The sequence below is a fragment of the Delphinus delphis genome, chromosome 9 (assembly GCF_949987515.2).
Source record: "Delphinus delphis chromosome 9, mDelDel1.2, whole genome shotgun sequence".
Taxonomy (NCBI): Eukaryota; Metazoa; Chordata; class Mammalia; order Artiodactyla; family Delphinidae; genus Delphinus; species Delphinus delphis.
The window spans coordinates 88,578,767-88,599,120 of NC_082691.1; the positions used below are offsets into that span (position 1 = coordinate 88,578,767).

At 41.7% G+C, this 20,354-nt stretch overlaps 1 protein-coding gene across 2 annotated transcripts in view; it reads left to right on the forward strand.

Annotated features, from left to right (window-relative positions):
* LRGUK (leucine rich repeats and guanylate kinase domain containing) overlaps nt 1–20,354 on the forward strand; it is a 119,040-nt gene that overhangs the window by 62,091 nt on the left and 36,595 nt on the right. For both annotated transcript variants that reach the window (XM_060020008.1, XM_060020009.1), the window contains exons 12-15: nt 7,546–7,642; nt 11,725–11,838; nt 13,859–14,060; nt 14,684–14,779. In XM_060020008.1, the coding sequence (XP_059875991.1) occupies nt 7,546–7,642; nt 11,725–11,838; nt 13,859–14,060; nt 14,684–14,779 (509 nt within the window). The remainder of the gene's footprint in view (nt 1–7,545; nt 7,643–11,724; nt 11,839–13,858; nt 14,061–14,683; nt 14,780–20,354) is intronic.

Sequence of the window (20,354 nt, forward strand, 5' to 3'; positions counted from 1 at the left end):
TCTATCAAGATGATCATATGGTTTTTATTCTTCAATTTGTTAATATGGTGTATCACATTGATTGATTTGCATATATTGAAGAATCCTTGCATCCCTGGGATAAATCCCACTTGATCATGGTGTATGATCCTTTTAATGTGTTGTTGGATTCTGTTTGCTAGTATTTTGTTGAGGATTTTTGCATCTATATTCATCAGTGATATTGGTCTGTAATTTTCTTTTTTTGTAGTATCTTTGTCTGGTTTTGGTATCATGGTGATGGCGGCCTCATAGAATGAGTTTGGGAGTGTTCCTTCCTCTGCAATTTTTTGCAAGAGTTTGAGAAGGATGGGTGTTAACTCTTCTGTAAATGTTTGATAGAATTCACCTGTGAAGCCATCGGGTCTTGGACTTTTGTTTGTTGGAAGATTGTTAATCACAGTTTCAATTTCATTACTTGTGATTGGTCTGTTCATATTTTCTCTGTCTTCCTGGTTCAGTCTTGGGAGGTTCTACCTTTCTAAGAATTTGTCCATTTCTTCCAGGTTGTCCATTTTATTGACATAGAGTTGCTTGTAGTAGTCTCTTAGGATGCTGTATATTTCTGTGGTGTCTGTTGTAACTTCTCTATTTTCATTTCTAATTTTATTGATTTGAGTCCTCTCCCTCTTTTTCTTGATGAGTCTGGCTAATGGTTTATCAATTTTGTTTATCTTGTCAAAGAACCAGCTTTTAGTTTTATGTTTCTATTGCATTTATTTCTGCTCTGATCTTTATGATTTCTTTCCTCCTGCTAACTTTGGGTTTTGTTTGTTCTTCTTTCTCTAGTTCCTTTAGGTGTACGGTTAAGTTGTTTATTCGTGAATTTTCTTGTTTCCTGAAGTAGAATTTTATTGTTGTAAATTCCCCTCTTAGAACTGCTTTTGCTGCATCCCATAAGTTTTGGATCATCATGTTTTCATTGTCTTTTGTCTCTAGGTGTTTTTTGATTTCCTGTTTGATTTCTTCAGTGATCTCTTGGTTATTGAGTAACGTATGGTTTAGCCTCCATGTGGTTGTGTTTTTTACGTTTTTTCCCTGTAATTCATTTCTAATCTCATAGCATTGTGGTCAGAAAAGATGCTTGATATGATTTCAATTTTCTTAAATTTATTGAGGCTTGATTTGTGACCCAAGATGTGATCTATCCTGGAAAATGTTACATGCACACTTGAGAAGAACGTTTAATCTGTTTTTGGATGAAATGTCCTATAAATATCGATCAAATCTATCTGGTCTACTGTGTCATTTAAAACTTGTGTTTCCTTATTAATTTTCTGTTTGGATGATCTGTCCATTGATGTAAATGAGGTGTTTAAGTCCCCCACTATTACTGTGTCACTGTCGATTTCCTCTTTTATAGCTGTTAGCAGTTGCCTTACGTGTTGAGGTGCTCCTATGTTGGGTGCATATATATTTATAATTGTTATATCTTCTTTTGGATTGATCCCTTGATCATTACGTAGTGTCCTTCCTTGTCTCTTGTAACATTCTTTATTTTAAAGTCTATTTTATCTGATACGAGTATTGCTACTCCAGCTTTCTTTCTCTTTCCATTTGCATGGAATATCTTTTTCCATCCCCTCACTTTCAGTCTGTATGTGTCCCTAGGTCTGAAGTGGGTCTCTTGTAGACAGCATATATATGGGTCTTGTTTTTGCATCCATTCAGCAAGCCTGTGTCTTTTGGTTGGAGCATTTAATCCATTCATGTTTAAGGTAATTCTCGATATGTATGTTCCTTTCACCATTTTCTTCATGGTTTTGGGTTTGTTTTTGTAGGTCCTTTTCTTCTCTTGTGTTTCCCACTTAAAGAAGTTCCTTTAGCATTTGTTGTAGAGCTGGTTTGGTGGTGCTGAATTCTCTTAGCTTTTGCTTGTCTGTCAAGCTTTTGATTTCTCCATCGAATCTGAATGAGATCCTTGCTGGGTAGAGTAATCTTGGTTGTAGGTTCTTCCCTTTCATCACTTTAAGTATATCATGCCACTCCCTTCTGGCTTGTAGAGTTTCTGCTGAGAAATCAGCTGTTAACCTTATGGGAGGTCCCTTGTATGTTATTTGTCATTTTTCCCTTGCTGCTTTCAATCATTTTTCTTTGTCTTTAAATTTTGCCAGTTTGACCATATGTCTGAGTATATTTCTCCTTGGGTTTATCCTGTATGGAACTCCTTGTGCTTCCTGGACTTGTGTGGCTATTTCCTTTCCCATGTTAGGGAAGTTTTCAAGTATAATCTCTTCAAATATTTTCTCTGGTCCTTTCTCTCTCTTTTCTCCTTCTGGGACCCTATAATGCGAATGTTGTTGTGTTTAATGTTGTCCCAGAGGTCTCTTAGGCCGTCTTCATTTCTTTTCCTTCTTTTTTCTTTATTCTGTTCCACAGCAGTGAATTCCACCATTCTGTCTTTCAGGTCACTTATCTGTTGTTCTGCCTCATTTATTCTGCTATTGATTCCTTCTAGTGTATTTTTCATTTCACTTATTGTATTGTTCATCTCTGTTTGTTTGTTCTTTAATTATTCTAGGTCTTTGTTCAACATTTCTTACATCTTCTCGATCTTTGCCTCCATTCTTTTTCTGAGGTCCTCGATCATCTTCACTATCATTATTCTGAATTCTTTTTCTGGAAGATTGCCTATCTCTACTTCATTTAATTGTTTTTCTGGGGTTTTATCTTTTCCCTTCATCTGGTACCTAGTCCTCTGCCTTTTCATCTTGTCTATCTTTGTATGAATGTGGTTTTTCTTCCACAGGCCGCAGGATTGTAGTTCTTCTTGCTTCTGCTGTATGCCGTCTGGTGGATGAGGCTATCTAAGAAGCTTGTGCAAGTTTCCTGATGGGAGGGACTGTTGATTGCTGTTGTTTAAATTTTCTTTTATTTTATTCTTTATCCATCATATATTTTATTGATTTTTAATTAAATGGAAAAAAAAAGGGCTGAATACAGTCTCATTTCTCTGCCATTTGCTTGAATGTTTTCTTTCCTTCCTATTTATCTCCTTTTTTCCCAGCATTTTGTCTTTCTTTTTTTTTTTTTCTTCTTTTTTTTTTTTTTTGGTATGTGGGCCTCTCACTGTTGTGGCCTCTCCCGTTGCGGAGCACAGGCTCCGGAGGCGCAGGCTCAGCAGCCATGACTCACGGGCCCAGCCGCTCCGCGGCATGTGGGATCTTCCTGGACCGGGGCACGAACCTGCTTCCCCTGCATCGGCTGGCAGACTCTTAACCACTGCGCCACCAGGGCAGCCCTTGTCTTCCTTTTTAAATTGCATTCATCCAAGACCAAGACATTCAATGAAATTTTCACATGGTAAGTTGCATATCCCGATGTATAAATATTAAAAACATGGCTCGGTGGTATAACAAATATTGGAGTGGCTGAGGGATTGTGCTCTTGTCCAAGGATCTGATTTTACCATTTGTTCTTGGTTTTAGAAATAGGTTGGATGTTCTTTCTTTACTTGTATTAGTTACAAGTGGCCTAGAGATAGGCATTTACTGCCTTCGGAGTCTCTCCATTTATTTCCAGTCTTAACAGTACCATACAAATCAGTGGCTTCCTAGAAACGTGCTGGGTAATGAGAGAAACAGAAAGCGATACCGGCACGCCTGTTCATCTTCCAGATTTAAGGCCTTGAAAGTGATCTGAATAGTCATGAAAGTAAAACTGTATACTTCTTCCTTAGATCTCTATTTTATAGCAATCTCTATTTGTGTAACCTTTTTCATGATGTTGACTACTAACTATATTTTATTTTTAGCCCTATAATATGGTAAAATAAAAGCCTGCAGCTGTTTAGCTAAATGAGATGGTATGAGCTGTAGCTCCCCAAGAGCCGTCTAATCTAGTGTCTCTTTATACAGGTGTGACAGACTAGTAGAATGGTTTATTTATTCCTTCAGTCAGTGTTTCTTGAGCACCATCCATGTGCATTGTACCAGTGATAAAATTGTAAAACAAGCAGACATGAGTCTTGCCCTCCTGGCAGCTTACACTCTACTGTGCGATTAGATAAGTAAATGCTAACAAGACAGTTTGATGGGTGCTATGATGAGGGAAGTAAAGAGCCTCTGTGACAGGAGAAATAAAAAATAAGTGGGATGTGAGATTTGAGGCGGGGGAACAGGTGCCTGAGATCTAGGCAGAAAGAACAACAGGCACATTTGAGTTTTTTGGCTGCGTTGGGTTTTTGTTGCTGCACACAGGCTTTCTCTCGTTGCGGCAAGCAGGGGCTACTCTTTTGTTGCGGTGCATGGGCTTCTCATTGTGGTGGCTTCTCTTGTTGTGGAGCATGGGTTCTAGGCATGCCGGCTTCAGTAGTTGTGGCACACAGGCTCAGTAGTTGTGACACACAGGTTTAGTTGCTCCGCGGCATGTAGGATCTTCCCGGACCAGGGCTCAAACCCGTGTCCCCTGCATTGGCAGGCGGATTCTTAACCACTGCGCCACCAGGGAAGCCTGGCACATTTGATTAACTGAAAGTACACTGTAGTGTGGCTAAGCTTGAAGCATGGAGGAAGATGGCAGAAGACCAGAAAAATAGACAGGGGTCTGATCATAAGGGGTCTCTAAGCAGGGGAGTGTCATGATCACAGCTGCATTTTAGAAAGTGTCCCCTGTGGGCAGTTTGGGAGGGTGCTTGGGGAGGGAAGGCTGGAGATGAGGAGACTGGTTAGGATATAGTGACAGGTGATAATGGCATGAATTAGAAAGTGGTATGCAGTTACAGGAAAGTGGACAGAGTAGTGGCTTCCTGGAATTTGATACTCAGACACAGTATGTGCTGGAATCTTCTCTGTTCGTGATCTCTTAAATTGTGTCCAGCAGTTTATTGACGTATATTTGCATTGGGCATTGGGACCAATTTAATTTGCCTACCAAATGCCCTAGGAATACGTGGGCTTTTGTGGACACCCAGTGAAAGAGTTCCCTTACTAACAATATGGCATGCTATAAATGTGCTTGAATTTGGATGTGCTCACAGCCAAGCCTCTGCCTAAATATGTGCAGTAACAAGTTATTTCTTGAAGCAATCTGGTCCAGAGTTGAGATTCTAAATCTTCATGCTTCTGAATCACACTAAAAAAATTCTACTTCCTCAGCTGCCTGCTAGCCCTTCTTAGGCATTGTTTCTTCTTCCTCTTACATTTTCCTGGATTTAGTAATATTTTATTATTTGGCCTGGCCTTCCGGATTCCTTTCCCTCCCGATCATCTCCTCCTCTCCATGGACTTGGTGTGTTAGGATCCTCAGTGACAGCTGGCCAGTGAATTGGCCTTTAAGAATGTCTGACTCACCCTTAGACTTTCAGTGCCAGTGTTGTATTCTGGGGTTAATCGCGAACACAGCTCTTTGTCTGTTAAATGAAACTAACAGGGAGTATGGCTCCCATTACAAACCATGATTTAATTAATTTTCCATGATTTAACTAGTAAATAATAAACTCATGGAAATGTAACTTACAATTGAAATTACATTTAGACAGGAGAGAGGAACGATGTTGAAGGTGGTGGCCCAAGCAAATTGCTTTGTCTGAAATCTGGCACCATGTTTTTCTGAGTTTAATGAAACATTGCTTTCACTGTGAAGCATTTCCTTTTCAAGACATTCATATTTGGGCAGCATACTACACAGCGAACATTTCTATATGTGAAAATTGGATGACAGATTCAAAAAACCGCAGGTCATCTTAGGTCCTTCTTGATAGAAAGTTCCGTAGTGGATGCTGGTTCTGTCCTAGCTTTCTCCGTGTCAGTGAAGCCATCTCTTTATTTACCTGCCTAGAAGCTTCAGATTGCTTCTTTGCTTTGTCTTCCTTTTAGAAATTCTGAAAAAATCCCTGCTACTCAATTCCTTTGTTGGAAAATGCAAATTCAGTGCAGTGTGTATAGGCTATGCTAAGGGTGTGTGGTACAGGATGCCAAGTCAGCGAGTTATCTGTCCTGACTGTCATGGACACCAGTAGACAGAAGGTCTCAGGTCCCTGCCAAGGGGTATAAAGAAATTCCAGTGCATGCAAACAGCACAACAAACGTCATGGTGTTTTGACAGCCTTCTCTTAAAATGTGCTCTTTCCTGTGTATACAATTTAAATGTAATGTTAAGACCTTTAAATTTATAGTATAGCTAATTCTTGATTTTAAGGAAGGGGAACAGCGGTATGAATTAGAAAAGTTTGTCTGTCTTTGACTTTGAAGTGGAGAAGATTTTGAGGTTGTGAGTTTACCCTCTTAGTGTGATACTAAAAGGACTTGACTTTGGTGTCATCCTGTGGTTGTTACTTAGTCACGTTACTTTACTGCTGTGCCTCAGTCTCATCATCTGTAAAATAACAACAGTAGCACCTACCTCATGTCTTTTTGCGAGGAGTCAATGAAATAGCATGTCAAGTGTCTAGCTACTTGCATCTCCTGTTTTAAAACCATAGGATAATCTAAAAATCAGTTTGCGTTCCCAGAACTTAACATTGGGAAGTCAGCATGGTCTGAAATCAACAGTCCTGGTCTAGATGGGAGCCCCATAGTCTAGTTCTGGGACCGATACTGGCCTGCTCTGTGGCCTCGGGCAAGTCATTTTTATAGTCATCTTAAAATGGAGCTCATCACAGCTGCCATCCACTTCACATGTTCGATTAATTCATTCATGTTACAAATCTTTAGTAAATGCCTACTGTGGGCCAGGCATTGGGAATGCAGTGGCAGATAAGATCAACAAGATAAAGTCCTCTCCTCATGATTTGTATGTCCTGCTGGAGAAGATAGGAAAAAACAGATAAGAGAAGGCAGTTTGGGTGATGGAGAGTAATTGGGGGCGTGGTGGGCTGGGGTAGGGATGCTATTTCAGGTAGTGGGCAGAAAAGGCCTCTTTGGTTGAGCTGAGAATGCCATTCAGCTTTGGAATCATGGCTTCCTGTGGGAGGTTCGTACATAGTACTGATAAGTGTGGCAGGAATAAGGAATGAGCTGGTCTCTGCCCTCAAGCAGCAGAGGAGATGGGGTCCTGAATAGGGGGCTGGGAGGAGCTGGTGGCAGGCACTGAGGCTCAGGGTGGATAAAGAAGAGGTGCAGAACCCATCCACAGGTGGTCAGGAAAGGCCTTTTGGGGGTGACCCTTAAATTGAGTCCTGAAGACAAGTGGGCTAACCTGGCAGAGGAGCGGGGTGGGAAGCGTTACAGAAAAAGCCCATAGATCAGAGAGAGCATGAAAGCACTTGGGTGGAAAGTGTATGGGTAATAAATACTGTTATACTTCTTAAAGTATTATGATGTGATGTCAGAGGTGGTGATTCAGAAGGTGATAAAGAACAATGAGTGAAAATTTGGTGTCGATAATCTAAAAGTTTTTATAATCCCTATGAAGTACAGCAAGTGAATGTAGTCTAGCACTGCCAGAGCTCAGGGTTTTCAGAATAACGTTACTTTATGTTTCGTGGATCAATTTTAATTTTTGAAAACATACTTTACACCAGAACCTTTTCCATTTTGAATTTCAAACTAAAAGAAAGAGACGAAGTTCTCTGCATTCTGTTTTCAGGGCCTGTCACACCACAAGACGGCCGTACTTTGGAGAAGGGGATCGCGTTGATTATCATTTTATCTCTCAAGAAGTTTTTGATGAAATGCTAAACATGGTAAGACTGCTCTTTATATTTAATGCGCAAGAAATGTATGTTCTGTGGTAGAAGTACTAGGAAATAGTGTTAAGAAAGAGAATTATATTTGTGTTTTTCCTGAGAGATGTGTTCTTATTGAGTTGGTTTTTTTCTTAAACCATTTGATACATCATTGTTCACATGCTGCTTTATTTTATGATCTTGGAGAAAATATTGTAAATTTCCAATGACACTGAATAAATAGACGTTTTAAGAAAATGGAAGAAAGCACCACGAAAAGATCTTGAGATCTGTGTGTATCAGGTGCTGCTCTATTGATCAGATTTGACTCAAGATAAACAATTCCCGAAGACTTGATGTGATGCAGCAAGCTTGGGAATGGAGCACTTACCGGGGGTTGGGGGTTGGCGTGTTCTGTCCCGAGACCACTCCCTCTGTTTGGTATCACTGGTGCTTTCTAATTGTTGTGACCCTAAACACCATTTCACACTGGTGAGTCCCAGCCAGTTGGTCTTCCCTGGACACATACACAGACTTGACCTTCCACCATAACATCGCTGTGTGAGAAGTCCTAAGTCCTGGAGGTCATTAATGCATGTGGAAGCTCTCGACAGTAGACAGGAGAAGTTTCCTCATTTCTTTGAGGTCTGTGTCTTTCCTAGGTGAGGATAACTACCCTGCCCTTGTCCATTTCATTGGAGCTCTGGGCGACCTTATTCACCCATGACTTCAGTTAAACAGAAAGAACATCTCATATCTTCATCACTACCGATGGATCTGTAAGCCTTTTATTTTCTCTTCACCTTGGGCCTTACTTTTGTTTGTATTATCATTTTTTCTATCACCAAATGAATCCTACACAACTCTTTTTTTTTCCCCCTGAAGCTTCCTGAAGGATGGGATTAAGGACTAGTCTATGCTTCTGCTTTTGAAAGATTACCATCTAACCAGTGATACTCTTACAGCTACATCCCTCCTCCCCTCCCTCCCCTTCTCCATCCTCCATTCTTTTTCTGCCCCATCCCCAAATAATAGACCTGGCTTATACCTCAGTGCTCATAACTGTGGAGCATTTAAGCATAGGCTCTGCAGTTGCCACGAGTTTAATTTTGAATGACCAGCTTTACACATGGTGCGTATTTTCTCTTGCATTCACAGAGAAACCCAAGTGAAAAAACCCTATAATCCCTAGGCCATTTTCCCTTTAATCTTGTCAAAAGAACATCTTGGAAATTCTTTATGAGTTTCTCTCCTAGGGCTATGTTTTAGAAGTTCGGTTTTATGTACCAAGGGTACTCTGAGACTTTATATTTCTAAAAGCCGTTAAGAGAAACCTGAGGAGTTATCTTGATATTAGTAAGAAGCATTCTCTTAAGACTCTTTGGGTTGAAAGACAGCTAGTTCCCAAAATTGATGTTAATTTCTTGTTAGAGTCTGGGGCATTTTTTCTTGATTTAGTTCCACTGTTCTCAGTGCCCCATGTGCTCCTCTGATGTTTCATACCTTATCATATCTGTAATCAAGTAAGTCTGGTTCAGTTCCTAGTCTGAGAAATCACTGTACTTTTGTACTATATTTAGTCTTCTAGTTTTACTCCCTCTATGAGAGTGCTTGTGTGTTTGAGAAGTACTCATTTTTCCTGCTTCTGCTAACATATTACTTCACTGTAAGGGCATCATCATATTCAACTTGAATTTTGCTTCAAATCTTCTTTTCTTTCAAGTGAGCTTGAGGCTGTTTCGTGAAGAGAGACAAACCTAGAGATTAGAAACTCGTGACACATTGTCAGGTGAGCCAACCACGCCCACACACTCAGCCTCTGTACACAGAGCCCCTCTCCATGCACGTTCCCCTAGCCAGCCTGCCCCCTCCCAAGTCACAGTACCCCTTGACAGACAGCCCGGGCACACCCCACCCCAGCATGCCTGCTGTGGACAGTCACACCTCTCCACTCTGACAGGTACACATAGACTAGCACATGCTTCCATATACACTCCACACCCTCCCCAAAAACAAAGATCATCCCCCCATGTGCCCACAGACGCGTGAACCCTTCTTAAGCCCATATACACAGTCACTTACCTGCAGAGACTCTTGTACTCTTGTGGAAGTAAGATCACAGATCTGGAGGTCTCTGAGGTATGATTATTGCTGTTTATTAAGAAATCCACAGGCAGGAAGCAGTGAAAGGAGTATCACCCTCCAGAAGCTGGGGGACCACTCATCTCAATTCTTAACAAATCAGTGGAACAAGGCCTGTTTTACATACACTAGTACAGTGCAAGATTTCTCCCAACCTTACATCCTTCCAGAAAATGTTTTTGGGATCCACAGAGGGAGGCCCTTGTACACACAAGTAAACAAACTCATAGTATATATCTGAAAAGTGATTCAAATATACATTATGAAAACAGAGTGAGTCACAGTAAACAAGATAAAGTATGGCGTACCTGACGGGAGACTCAGGTGTCTATCTATGTAGATATAATATAGATAGATAGTAAAAGGAAAGGAGTCACAGTATTTGTCCCAAAGAACACAGTATGACATTGAGGGAGTAAAGTCAAAGGATATTTATTGCTGGGTCTTTAACTTATAGAATATATGACATAAATGTCTTCTGATTATGGTGGATGGGGGTTTTCCTCATCACCCGCAACAGACACATCCCCCAGAGACCCACCCTCCTGAGGGACACCGTATGTCTCCTAGCCTTCTAACAACCCCCCGCCAGGCAGCGCCCCCCCCCACAACATACACACACGCAAATCTCCAGAACATCTGGGCCAGGAGGCACAGGGCAGCATCAAAGACCCCTGACTGCTACTGTTTTTAATGACGGCACTGCCTTTTGCTGGGCTTCAATTAATGGGATTTGGCCTTGGGAGTTTTCACTTCATTATTTATTTCAAAATCATGTTATCTGAGGAGTCACGGTGGCTAAGGATGTCCACATTTTTATTCCTTCTGTTGTCATCAGCGTCCCAGTTTAGATTAAATCTTGTTGTCTAATAAATATAATATCATCAAAGGAAAAGTCAGACAATTTTTTTTAATACATTTATTTATTTATTTTTGGCTGCGTTGGGTCTTCATTCCTGCGCACGGGCTTTCTCTAGTTGCGGCGAGCGGGGTCTACTCTTCGTTGCTGTGCGTGGGCTTCTCATTGCGGTGGCTTCTCGTTGAGGAGCACGGGCTCTAGGCGCGTGGGCTTCAGTAGTTGTGGCTCGTGGGCTCTAGAGCACAGGCTCAGTAGTTGAGGCGCACGGGCTTAGTTGCTCCGCGGCACGTGGGATCTTCCCAGACCAGGGCTCAAACCCGTGTCCCCTGCACTGGCAGGCGGATTCTTAACCACTGCGCCACCAGGGAAGTCCAGTTCAAACAATTTTGAGAGATGTGTTCTACTTGCTTTTTTTTTTTTTTTTTTGCATGAGACTACAGTTTCAGGAAGAACTGGGCTTCCAGAATATAGAGAGAAGGCAGTATTTGTACCTCAGATGACTAGAGGGCACACAATACTGATGCTGAATACATTTGGGGCAGTTTCAATAAAAAGCTATGTTTATAAGGAAAAGCAGGATGGGTCTGTTTTTCATCGCTTATCTCAGGATGCAAAGGTTTATGGATGTTGCTGTAATTCATGGCCTTTAGGCTTATCTGGGAATGCAAGGCACTTGAGAACGGAAGCTTTTGGAGGAGACCTGGTGTACTGGCGTAGCCGAAATGGCTGAGGCAAAGGGTGAACTATTAGTTTTGCTTTCTCAGTAATGAAGGTTTATAGTGCAGGTTTGGCAGGAAGTGGGTAAGTAAGCAAAATGATCTGTTTATCATAAGCTTCACTGCCTTCACTCCGCTCTAACGTTTGGTCAGCTGGTTATTTCCAAAAGCCTAATATTTTTTGGCCAGCTGGGAATTCTGAATGAATTTCTGTATCACAGTTTGGTATTAAGTTTCATCAACCCATTGTCATCCTTATACAGTTGCTAATATTTATACGTTTTGTGTAATCGTATAAAAGTAAGACATCAAATCATTTTATTTATATTAAATTCCGTGATGGCAGCTGTTACAGGAAAATCTTTGCACTTCTTACATTGCAGGGGAAATTTATTCTGACCTTTAATTACGGTAATCACAAGTATGGATTAAGTAGGGACACCATAGAAGATATCGCAAGAGATGGTTTAGCAAGCTGTGTTCATATGGAAATAGAAGTAAGTACTTTTCATTCAGTCGATTTCTTTTTAATGCGTCAATGTGTATATATATGTGGGATTGGGGAGGGGGCTGCAGTGTGTGGATCTACAGTGTGTAGGCCGAACACTGCTAGGCCCAAGAGGAATGCATACAGATGTGTGAGATTTTAAGTTCGTAATTAGCTTAGGGGAAGAAAGATACAAGTAATTCAAATGACAGGAGTTGGATTACAATATTAGACATCACCCAAACGCTATGGAGTAAAACTGCCACTCAAGATTTATTTTCTAAGTTATTTCCTCACTAAATTATCCGTTTTTCTTTTTAGAGCACTGGTCTCTGTATAAGTGATATCAGATAAAATGTTTCCTACAGGGTGTGGAACTGGTTCCCTGTCCACACAGGACAGTGGCAGGGCCCTGCCACTGACCTTGTCCCTTCCTTCTCCAGGGAAGGCGCATGGGCCATGCTGCCATTTGATTCCAGCTGCTCACTGGTTTACTATCTTTTCATACTTTGAGCAATTTAGACTTGCAGATTTCAGGAGATCTTTCTCTCTTCCCCAGTATCTTCCCCCAGTGATCTTCTGTAATTAGAATATACAGAAGTCTCTCTAAAATCAACTCCAGAGTAAAACCAGGAATTTCTTACTCATTTGTTTTAAAAATATGTGGCTTTATTAACTATTTGAGATCTTCAAAGACAGTTGATTGGTTTTTTGGTTGTCCTTTACTATCGACTTGAATCTCCCTTAAAACTTTTTTCCTCTCTGACTTCCAAGAGCAGGAGACTGGGATTCCTTTTCAGCCCTTTGTATTGGTCTAAGTGTTGCCTCACTTCAGTGAAACTGGTCACATTTCTTCCAGTTCGTTAATTTTCCTAACTTAAAAATCCTGCAATTCTTATCATTCTGCAGTTGATTGGTTGTGCATCCTTAAGAAGGTTTACTTTGTTTCTATGCTAATTAGCCAAAAGAAAGACCTTTTCCCTAAAATGTCTTCCTTGGACATGGCAGAAACAAAAATTAATGCAACTTTGAGTGCAGACTCACCAGCTCCTGTGTCTAACTTTTTCCAGTTTAATGGTTCTGAGTTCTGGCCCCTGTTTTACTTTTTTCCTTCCTGAGAGCTTTCTCCTACTCATTTCTAAGAGGTTGAGTCCATAAACCAGGCTTTATTCCTGACTCTTCCGAGCTAAACCATTTTTCCCAACTGTCCTCATCATTGACTCTTGTAGACATTGTTTTTGAAAAGATCCTGTATTTCTTCCCCCTGAATTTTTAAAAACAAAAATTTTGAACATTGAGTTAAATTATTGATGGTAGGATTGAGGTGGAAGAAACTTTAGAGTCAGTTTGGAGTAGCTCTTCCATTTCACAGATGAGGACCCTGATTACTCAGGGAGCTTGAGGGATTTGCACAGAGTCACAGAAGCTGGAGAGCTGCAGCCCTGACCCAGCCCTCCAGATCCTCAGAGCACTACCTGCCACTGCTTCCCTGGTTGTGTGGGCTCCCGGTTAGCAGGTTATCATGAGCTTGGCCTTCCCATGCTCTGGGTACAGGCTGTGAGATATGATAGGAACCAGCCAACCAGGTTGCTGGTTTAGGAACAGGAAGGGCCCAAGTTGATGACAAAAGGGTAACAGAGGAGCCTTGCTCTATGGTAAGATCTCTATCTCCTGGGGCTGCAAGGATGCCTTTTGAAATGTAGAATTGAAATTACTTTTCAGTAATAAAGATGCAGTGAGCATACCTATTTGTCTCTAGCAGTTTTCTCTTTTAAGAGTCATATGCATTAGAATGATTAGTTAGAGGATAACCAGGTAGGACAAATTCTTATTTTTCCAGTGATAATGTGATATTTGATGAGCAGAGAGAAGTAACCTAATCCTGGGATACTTGTAGGAAAATAATAGCTAATTATACAGGTAAAATAAATTCCTCAGTACTTATTACACCCATGTTGTCACGTATCTTCTAAATGATTTCTAAATTGTGTCTCTGTTTCTAACTGATTATCTTTTCTTTAAATGCATAGGGTGTAAGAAGTTTAAAACATTCCTATTTTGAGCCTCGATACATCCTGGTGGTACCCATGGACAAGAAAAAATATGAGGGCTACTTGAGGAGAAAAGGATTATTCAGTCGTATAGAGATTGAATTTGCTGTCTCCAGAGTAGACCTTTATATTAAAATTCATCAGAAATATCCAGGATATTTTGATGCAGTAATCAATGCAGGTCAGTAACTTTCAGCAAAGTTTTATTTTTGAAGTGTAAGTTTACTGGGGAAAAATCTGCTCTAAAGTACCTTCTTATTATTGACCGAATGCAGTTTCTTGTGGTTGTAGGACTGAGGTCCCTGGTTGCTGGCTGGCTGTCTGCCAAGGGTGACCCTCAGTTTTTTGAGGCTGCTCTCAGGTCCTACCTACATGGCCCCCTCCATCTTCAGGCCAGCAATAGCCCATCAAATCCTACTCATGCTTCGAGTCTCTGCCTTCCTCTTCTGCAACCAGAAAACCTCCTTTTATGGGGATCATGTGATTAGAGTAGGCCCACCTAGATAATCTCCTTTTTGATTAGCCCAAACTCAGTTGATAAGTAACCTTACTTACATTCGTGAAAATCCCTTTGCCATATAACCTAACGTAATCACAGGAGTCGTAGCTCATCATGTTCACAGGTTCTGCCCACACTCAAGTGGGGGGGGGGTGATTATACAAGGGTGAAGTGTCATTGGGTCTTAGAATTCTGCCTACCACAGTATTCATAAAAGTAGATCTAGTTAAAAAACCATCACCACAGATTGGCTCTATTTTGATATAATTCTGTTGCTTTAACATACATTCTCTTCCTTACTGTAGATGATCTGGATGTTGCCTACCAAACTCTGAGTCAGCTCATTAGAGAATACCTTGGATTGTCGGAGGCAACTGCCAAGAGTTTGGCTCCAACCACAGGTACTGCTCTGTCCCTTTTGTTCGGCATGGAAAGGAAAACAAATCTGTGGGTTGTTATTTGGGGACTCATCAACCTGTTCCCATGGGGCTGGTTCTGACTCTTTAATCCCTGTACTTCCTCTGGTCCCCACAAATAAGCTGCATGAGTCAGCCCTCTGGGCCAGTCCCTCTGCTTGTCAAGGTGACCATAATGGACCTCACAAGACTTTCCTTTAAGCAGTACCTTGGAGTACCTACTCATGGTAGGTATGGGTCAGCCCCACAGTTCAGAACTCCACCTCCTGGAAGTTTGGCTCCTAAGGGGGCTGAGGTGGTGTTCTGCTTGACAGCATTGTCCCAATCCAAGAGATTCTCTCCCCCTTTCTTTGCATTTCCATAGTCCTCAAAATGTTGCACTACAGAGTATAACGGAAGAGCACTGGTCGGGGGATGTGAGCCTGGTCCTGGCCCTGCTGCCCCCTGGGACAGGCTGCTTAGCTGTTCTGAGCTTCTGTCTTGTTAGATGGAATTAATGCTCCCCACCTGCCTCATGAATCATGCACAGCAAATGACGTGGGATATATGCGTGCATCTCCTTGGAATCTAGGAATTCTAAAGCCCTAAATTAGAATTTTAGTACATGAGTATTTTGAGATGTATTTAACAGCTTCCCCCCAAATCCACCTCATACCCCTTAGGATGGCTACTATGAAAAAGCAAAACAAAACAAAAAATAGAAAATGTGCTGGCAAGGATGTGGAGAAATTAGAAATGTAAAATGGTGTGGCTGCCATGGAAAACAGTATGGTGGTTCCTCAAAACGATTAAAAATAGAATTACGGTATGATCCAGTGATTCCACTGCTGGGTGGAAGAACCGAAAGAACTGAAAGCAGGTGTTGCACAGCCTTTGTACACCCACGATCACAGCAGCATTATTCACAATACAGTAGCCAAAAGGTGGAAGTAACCCAAGCAGTCATTGACAGATGAATGGATAAACAAAATATGGTTTATATGTACAAGGGAATAGTATTCAGCCTTAAAAAGGAAGGAAATTCTGACACCCGCTACAACATGGATAAACCTTGAGAACATTCTGCTAAATGAAATAACCAAAAACACATATACTGCATGATTCTAATTATATGAGGTACCCAGAGTAGACAAATTCGGAGACGGAAGGAAGGAGGGTGGTTACCAGGGGCTGGGGGAGAGAGGAACAGGGGCATTGTTTAATGGTGGCAGAGTTTCAGTTTTGCAAGATGGAAAGAGTTCTGAGAATTGGTTGCAGAACAATGTGAGTGTGCTTAACACTATTGAACCATACACTTAAAAATGGTTCAGATGGCAAATTTTATGTTACATGTTACAATTTTATGTTTTACCACCACTATAATAATAATAAAAAACATGTCCCCCCAGTGGACTGAACTGCATTCACGTATCACATAATGGAGAATATAACGTAAGACTCTTGCTGCTGTGCCGATGCTGTGCAGATGCTCCACAGCTTTGTGTGTACGTGTGGTTTAGCCTTTGTGACTCTGCCCACGTAGGATCTTGCTGGCCGGGTTGCATCCTGGCCAGGCAGAAGCAGGCCCAGTCACGGTTTTGCCGGAGTTCAAACTAACGGTGCTGCTTTGCAACTCTACACACTTTCTCCAGATCAGGTGCCCATGGAATTCTGGAATGAGGTCGGTGTGAAAATGGTAACAACCAACAGATAATGACCGAGGTTTTCCTTCCAGTTGAGTCTCCTAGGAGACAAGTAGCCGGAAAGTACCAGAAGAAAGTGCGTGCTGTGAAAGTGGACCCCTCTGGCGGAGGGAGGGCTGTGCTGTGTCGCGGAGGGGGACGTCCAGTGAGCATTGGGTGGTGTTCATCCCGCACGGCCTCCTCCTCCACGTCAGGTCTGTTCTTTAGAAAGCTGAGCCTGTCCAGTTGTATCTAATGAGGCTTCCATGGAAGCTCCATGGAAGTTTCTCTTGAGGAAATCTGGCTCCGTTTGCTTTAAATCTTTGCTAGTCCAGCAACCTCTGATGTTTAATTTGGTCCCCTGCATGGATCTGTTCCCATGGGGCTGCCCCCTAGGTGAGAGCAGCCTGCCCCATCCCTGTGCCAGGCCCATCTCCCATTGTGAATTCATAAGTTGGTGCTGTGGCTTTTAAATCAGCCCCTCGGGGGTCTGGAGAAAGCTGAGTCGATCCCCTGAGCCTGAGCAGTTCCGAGCAACAGAGACAAGCGTGGTTTTCCATCAGCAGCACTGAGGGCGCCTCTCAACTCTGGTTCTTGAGCAAGACTCAGCCTCCATGGCGGCGGGGTGCGGCCCCCAGCTTGCCCTGCTCTGCAGCCATCAGGAGCACTTGAGTACTGGCTGTAGCTGCCACTTGGCAAATTAACAGACCAGATAATGTGCGCATAGGAAAATAGACTCCTGTTTTGAAGGGTTTTATGAACCTTCATTTATTTGGACTAATTAGGTTAGACCTGTCTGATTTAATGAAAAGTATGAATTATGGAATTTGTAAGTAAGAGTGTTCTCACTCTCAGATACATTTAATACCTGAAACTGGTCCATCCAGTTACTGACTAATTGAATCCCAGCTTTTAAAAGTAGATGGGCAGGTTTGTACTTAATATACCAAATCATTGACCTCAATAGACGCCAGTTTTTCTGACAAGTTTACTATTTGTAAACTAATGTGTTTTCTTAAGAAGCCAAACCCTTTATTTTATTTATACAGTTCATCTGTGGAGGAAGTTACTTTTTTTCAGTTGATAGTTTAAGGATAAATTTGCACATAACGTGATTTTTGTGGAAGCCATATATTATTCAAGTATTTAAAAATTGTAATTAACATAGTCCTTATTAATAAGCTTATAAGTAAGTGTCTCTGGTGGCCCAGGAGTAGAGCCAGCGGCCCCTCTGAGTGTCAGGGCTGTGAGGTACACGCGGGCCAGATGTTAACAGGTGCAGTGCAGGAGAGCAGAGCCCAACCATAATCACCTCAAAATGAATCTCGTGACTCCCTGAGGAGGGCCCAGAGCCCCAGAGGGTCACTGCCACAGGCCTGGCTGGCTCTCAACTCTTGGCCTCCCCTCTGAGCTGGATCACTCCGATTTTAGGTTCTGTGGTTTAGCTATATCTACGTAAAGACGTACATAACTTACATAAATGTAAATGGGATCCCTAGAAGCAAAAATCCATAAGTTTAGTATACTGGAATAATTTTTATGTATAACTGAGCTGTCAAAGGTAAGAAATTAAAAATATTTAAGATTCTAGGAAAGCCAGTTTTTTTGTCTGAGCAATTAAAAAACTGGACTGGAAATAGGAAGCCTTAGTTTTGCATTCCAACTTTCATCAATAATCATTAACTTGATTAGAGAAATCACCTGAACTCCCATTTCTAAGAAACAAAACCCAAACAACTCTATATAATATTCTGGAACATTTTAGAATCTGATCTTCCAGAGTTGAGGTTTTCCCTAATTAGGCTAGAGCGTCCATCTGTATATTCAGCTTCAGTACAGAGAGAAATCTGATGGACAACGGTGTTGTTTTCATAGAAGCAGTAATCCTGTGTCAGTGCAAAGTGAAAATGATTGCCAAACATTTGAAGTAATAATACATAGCTTTATCTTTAGTGATTCCATGTTACTAATTTGTAACTGAGAATGCAATTTTAAATTCTGCTCTTAATGATGAGAGTGGAATAAAGTGAAGAAAGAAAGTCCAATGTTTATCCAGATTTCAGTACAGCGGCCCATCAGCCTGGACCCAGAAGTGCAAACCTTCACCAGAGGAGACACTAATTAAATTTCCATTAGATGCATGTATAAAATAGTAACTTTGGGTACAGAGTGATTATAAACCCTCAAGATCTACCGTTAATTAAAAATGTATATCAATTAAGGTACCGAATCGTCTTTTTTTCCCCTATAACAATGCAGGTAATATTCATTTCTAAAGCAGGAAGATTTAAAAAACTCCTGAGTAAACAATATTATGTCTATAAAATAAGGAAGAACTCACTATATTCAGAACTCAATATATGGCATGCCTTTACTCTCCATTTGTCTCTTTACAACTGATTTCTAGAATAGTACTTCCTGCAAAGCTTTTAAATAGCTGATCCAACCACCACCCTGAGTTCTCGCTATAGAGATCATAAAATAAAATTTTATTTGAAAATCATTATTTAGAATTCTGACTAATGATAGACAAAAATGATGATGGTGATGATGAGTCAAAGAGGGGAAAATTGAGCAGTTTACTAGTCCATAAAGTGGTGCCTTTGTCCCTAATAAAGGTCATGGTATCACTTGGCAAATTATGTGAATTGTTAAATTGCAAAAGTGGGGGGAAAAACTCGTGTCTGATCATAGGAGACCAGGAGGGCTTAGATGGAAAGAACCTTCAGCATTGGATTTCACTATTCTTATATTTTTCTATTTTGTTTAAAAATACGTTCTTATTGTGGTAAAAAAAACAACAAACCATAAAATTTTCCATTTTAGCCATTCTAGATGTACACCTGAAGGCGTTAATTGTATTCACTGCCTATTTTAAATATTTTTTACTACTCCAAACAGAAACTCTATACCCATTGAGCAAAATAACCAACACCCACCCCGCCCCACTCCCGGCCAGCCCCCCGGTGACCTCTAATCTTCTTTCTGTCTCTATGAACTTGCCTAGTCTAGATATTTTTACTGTTCTCACATTTTATTTTAACCTTGTTTCTTGACTAAGTTTGTGTTTTAATTTATAACTGTTGTAAACTAGGGTGATCAGAATGACAAACAGGGCAGCCGCTCAGAAACCCCACCAAGTGGTAAGGTTTTCCTTTCTCCCCGTCTCCTCCCGGTCCCTGAAGACACCTGGCTTGACTGGGTGCTCGGGGTACACTCCCAGGCTAGGAGGTTCAGGAAGAACCCGGAGTAGTCCGAGCACCTCCTGCTTTGTGGGGAGAGAAGGGCTGGTGGCCAGGAGCCTGGCTGGCTTCTGGGGATAGACCACCCTGGGCTCACCGCTGAGGTCTGATGCGGTTTGGATCTCTGAGTATCAGGTCTCCCCCAGAGTAAGCTGAGACTAGTTTCTTCAAGGCTGTTCCAGACCGGTGTGCCGCCTCCGAAGTGACCACTAGCATTTCAGAGCTGTGTCCTAAGGACTGGGTTACGATGATATACGGGTCACCAGAACATACCAGGGCTTCTACCCTAAACAAGTGCCTACTGGGGCGATTGTGTCAGGAGACCAGAATCACTCTAAGAACATGCTCCAGTGGTGGTGACTAAAGGAAGCAACCCCCTTCTGCAACACTGCATGGTTAGTGGCCTCTGAGAGCCATTTCTTTTTTTCTATAAATTTATTTATTTATTTATTTTTGGCAGCATTGGGTCTTCATTGCTGTGTGCGGGCTTTCTCTAGTTGCGGCGAGCGGGGGCTACTCTTTGTTGTGGCACGCGGGCTTCTCGTTGCGGTGGCTTCTCTTGTTGTGGAGCACGGGCTTTAGGCGCATGGGCTTCAGTAGTTGTGGCACGCGGCCTCTAGTAGTTGTGGCATGCGGGCTTCAGTAGCTGTGGCTCGC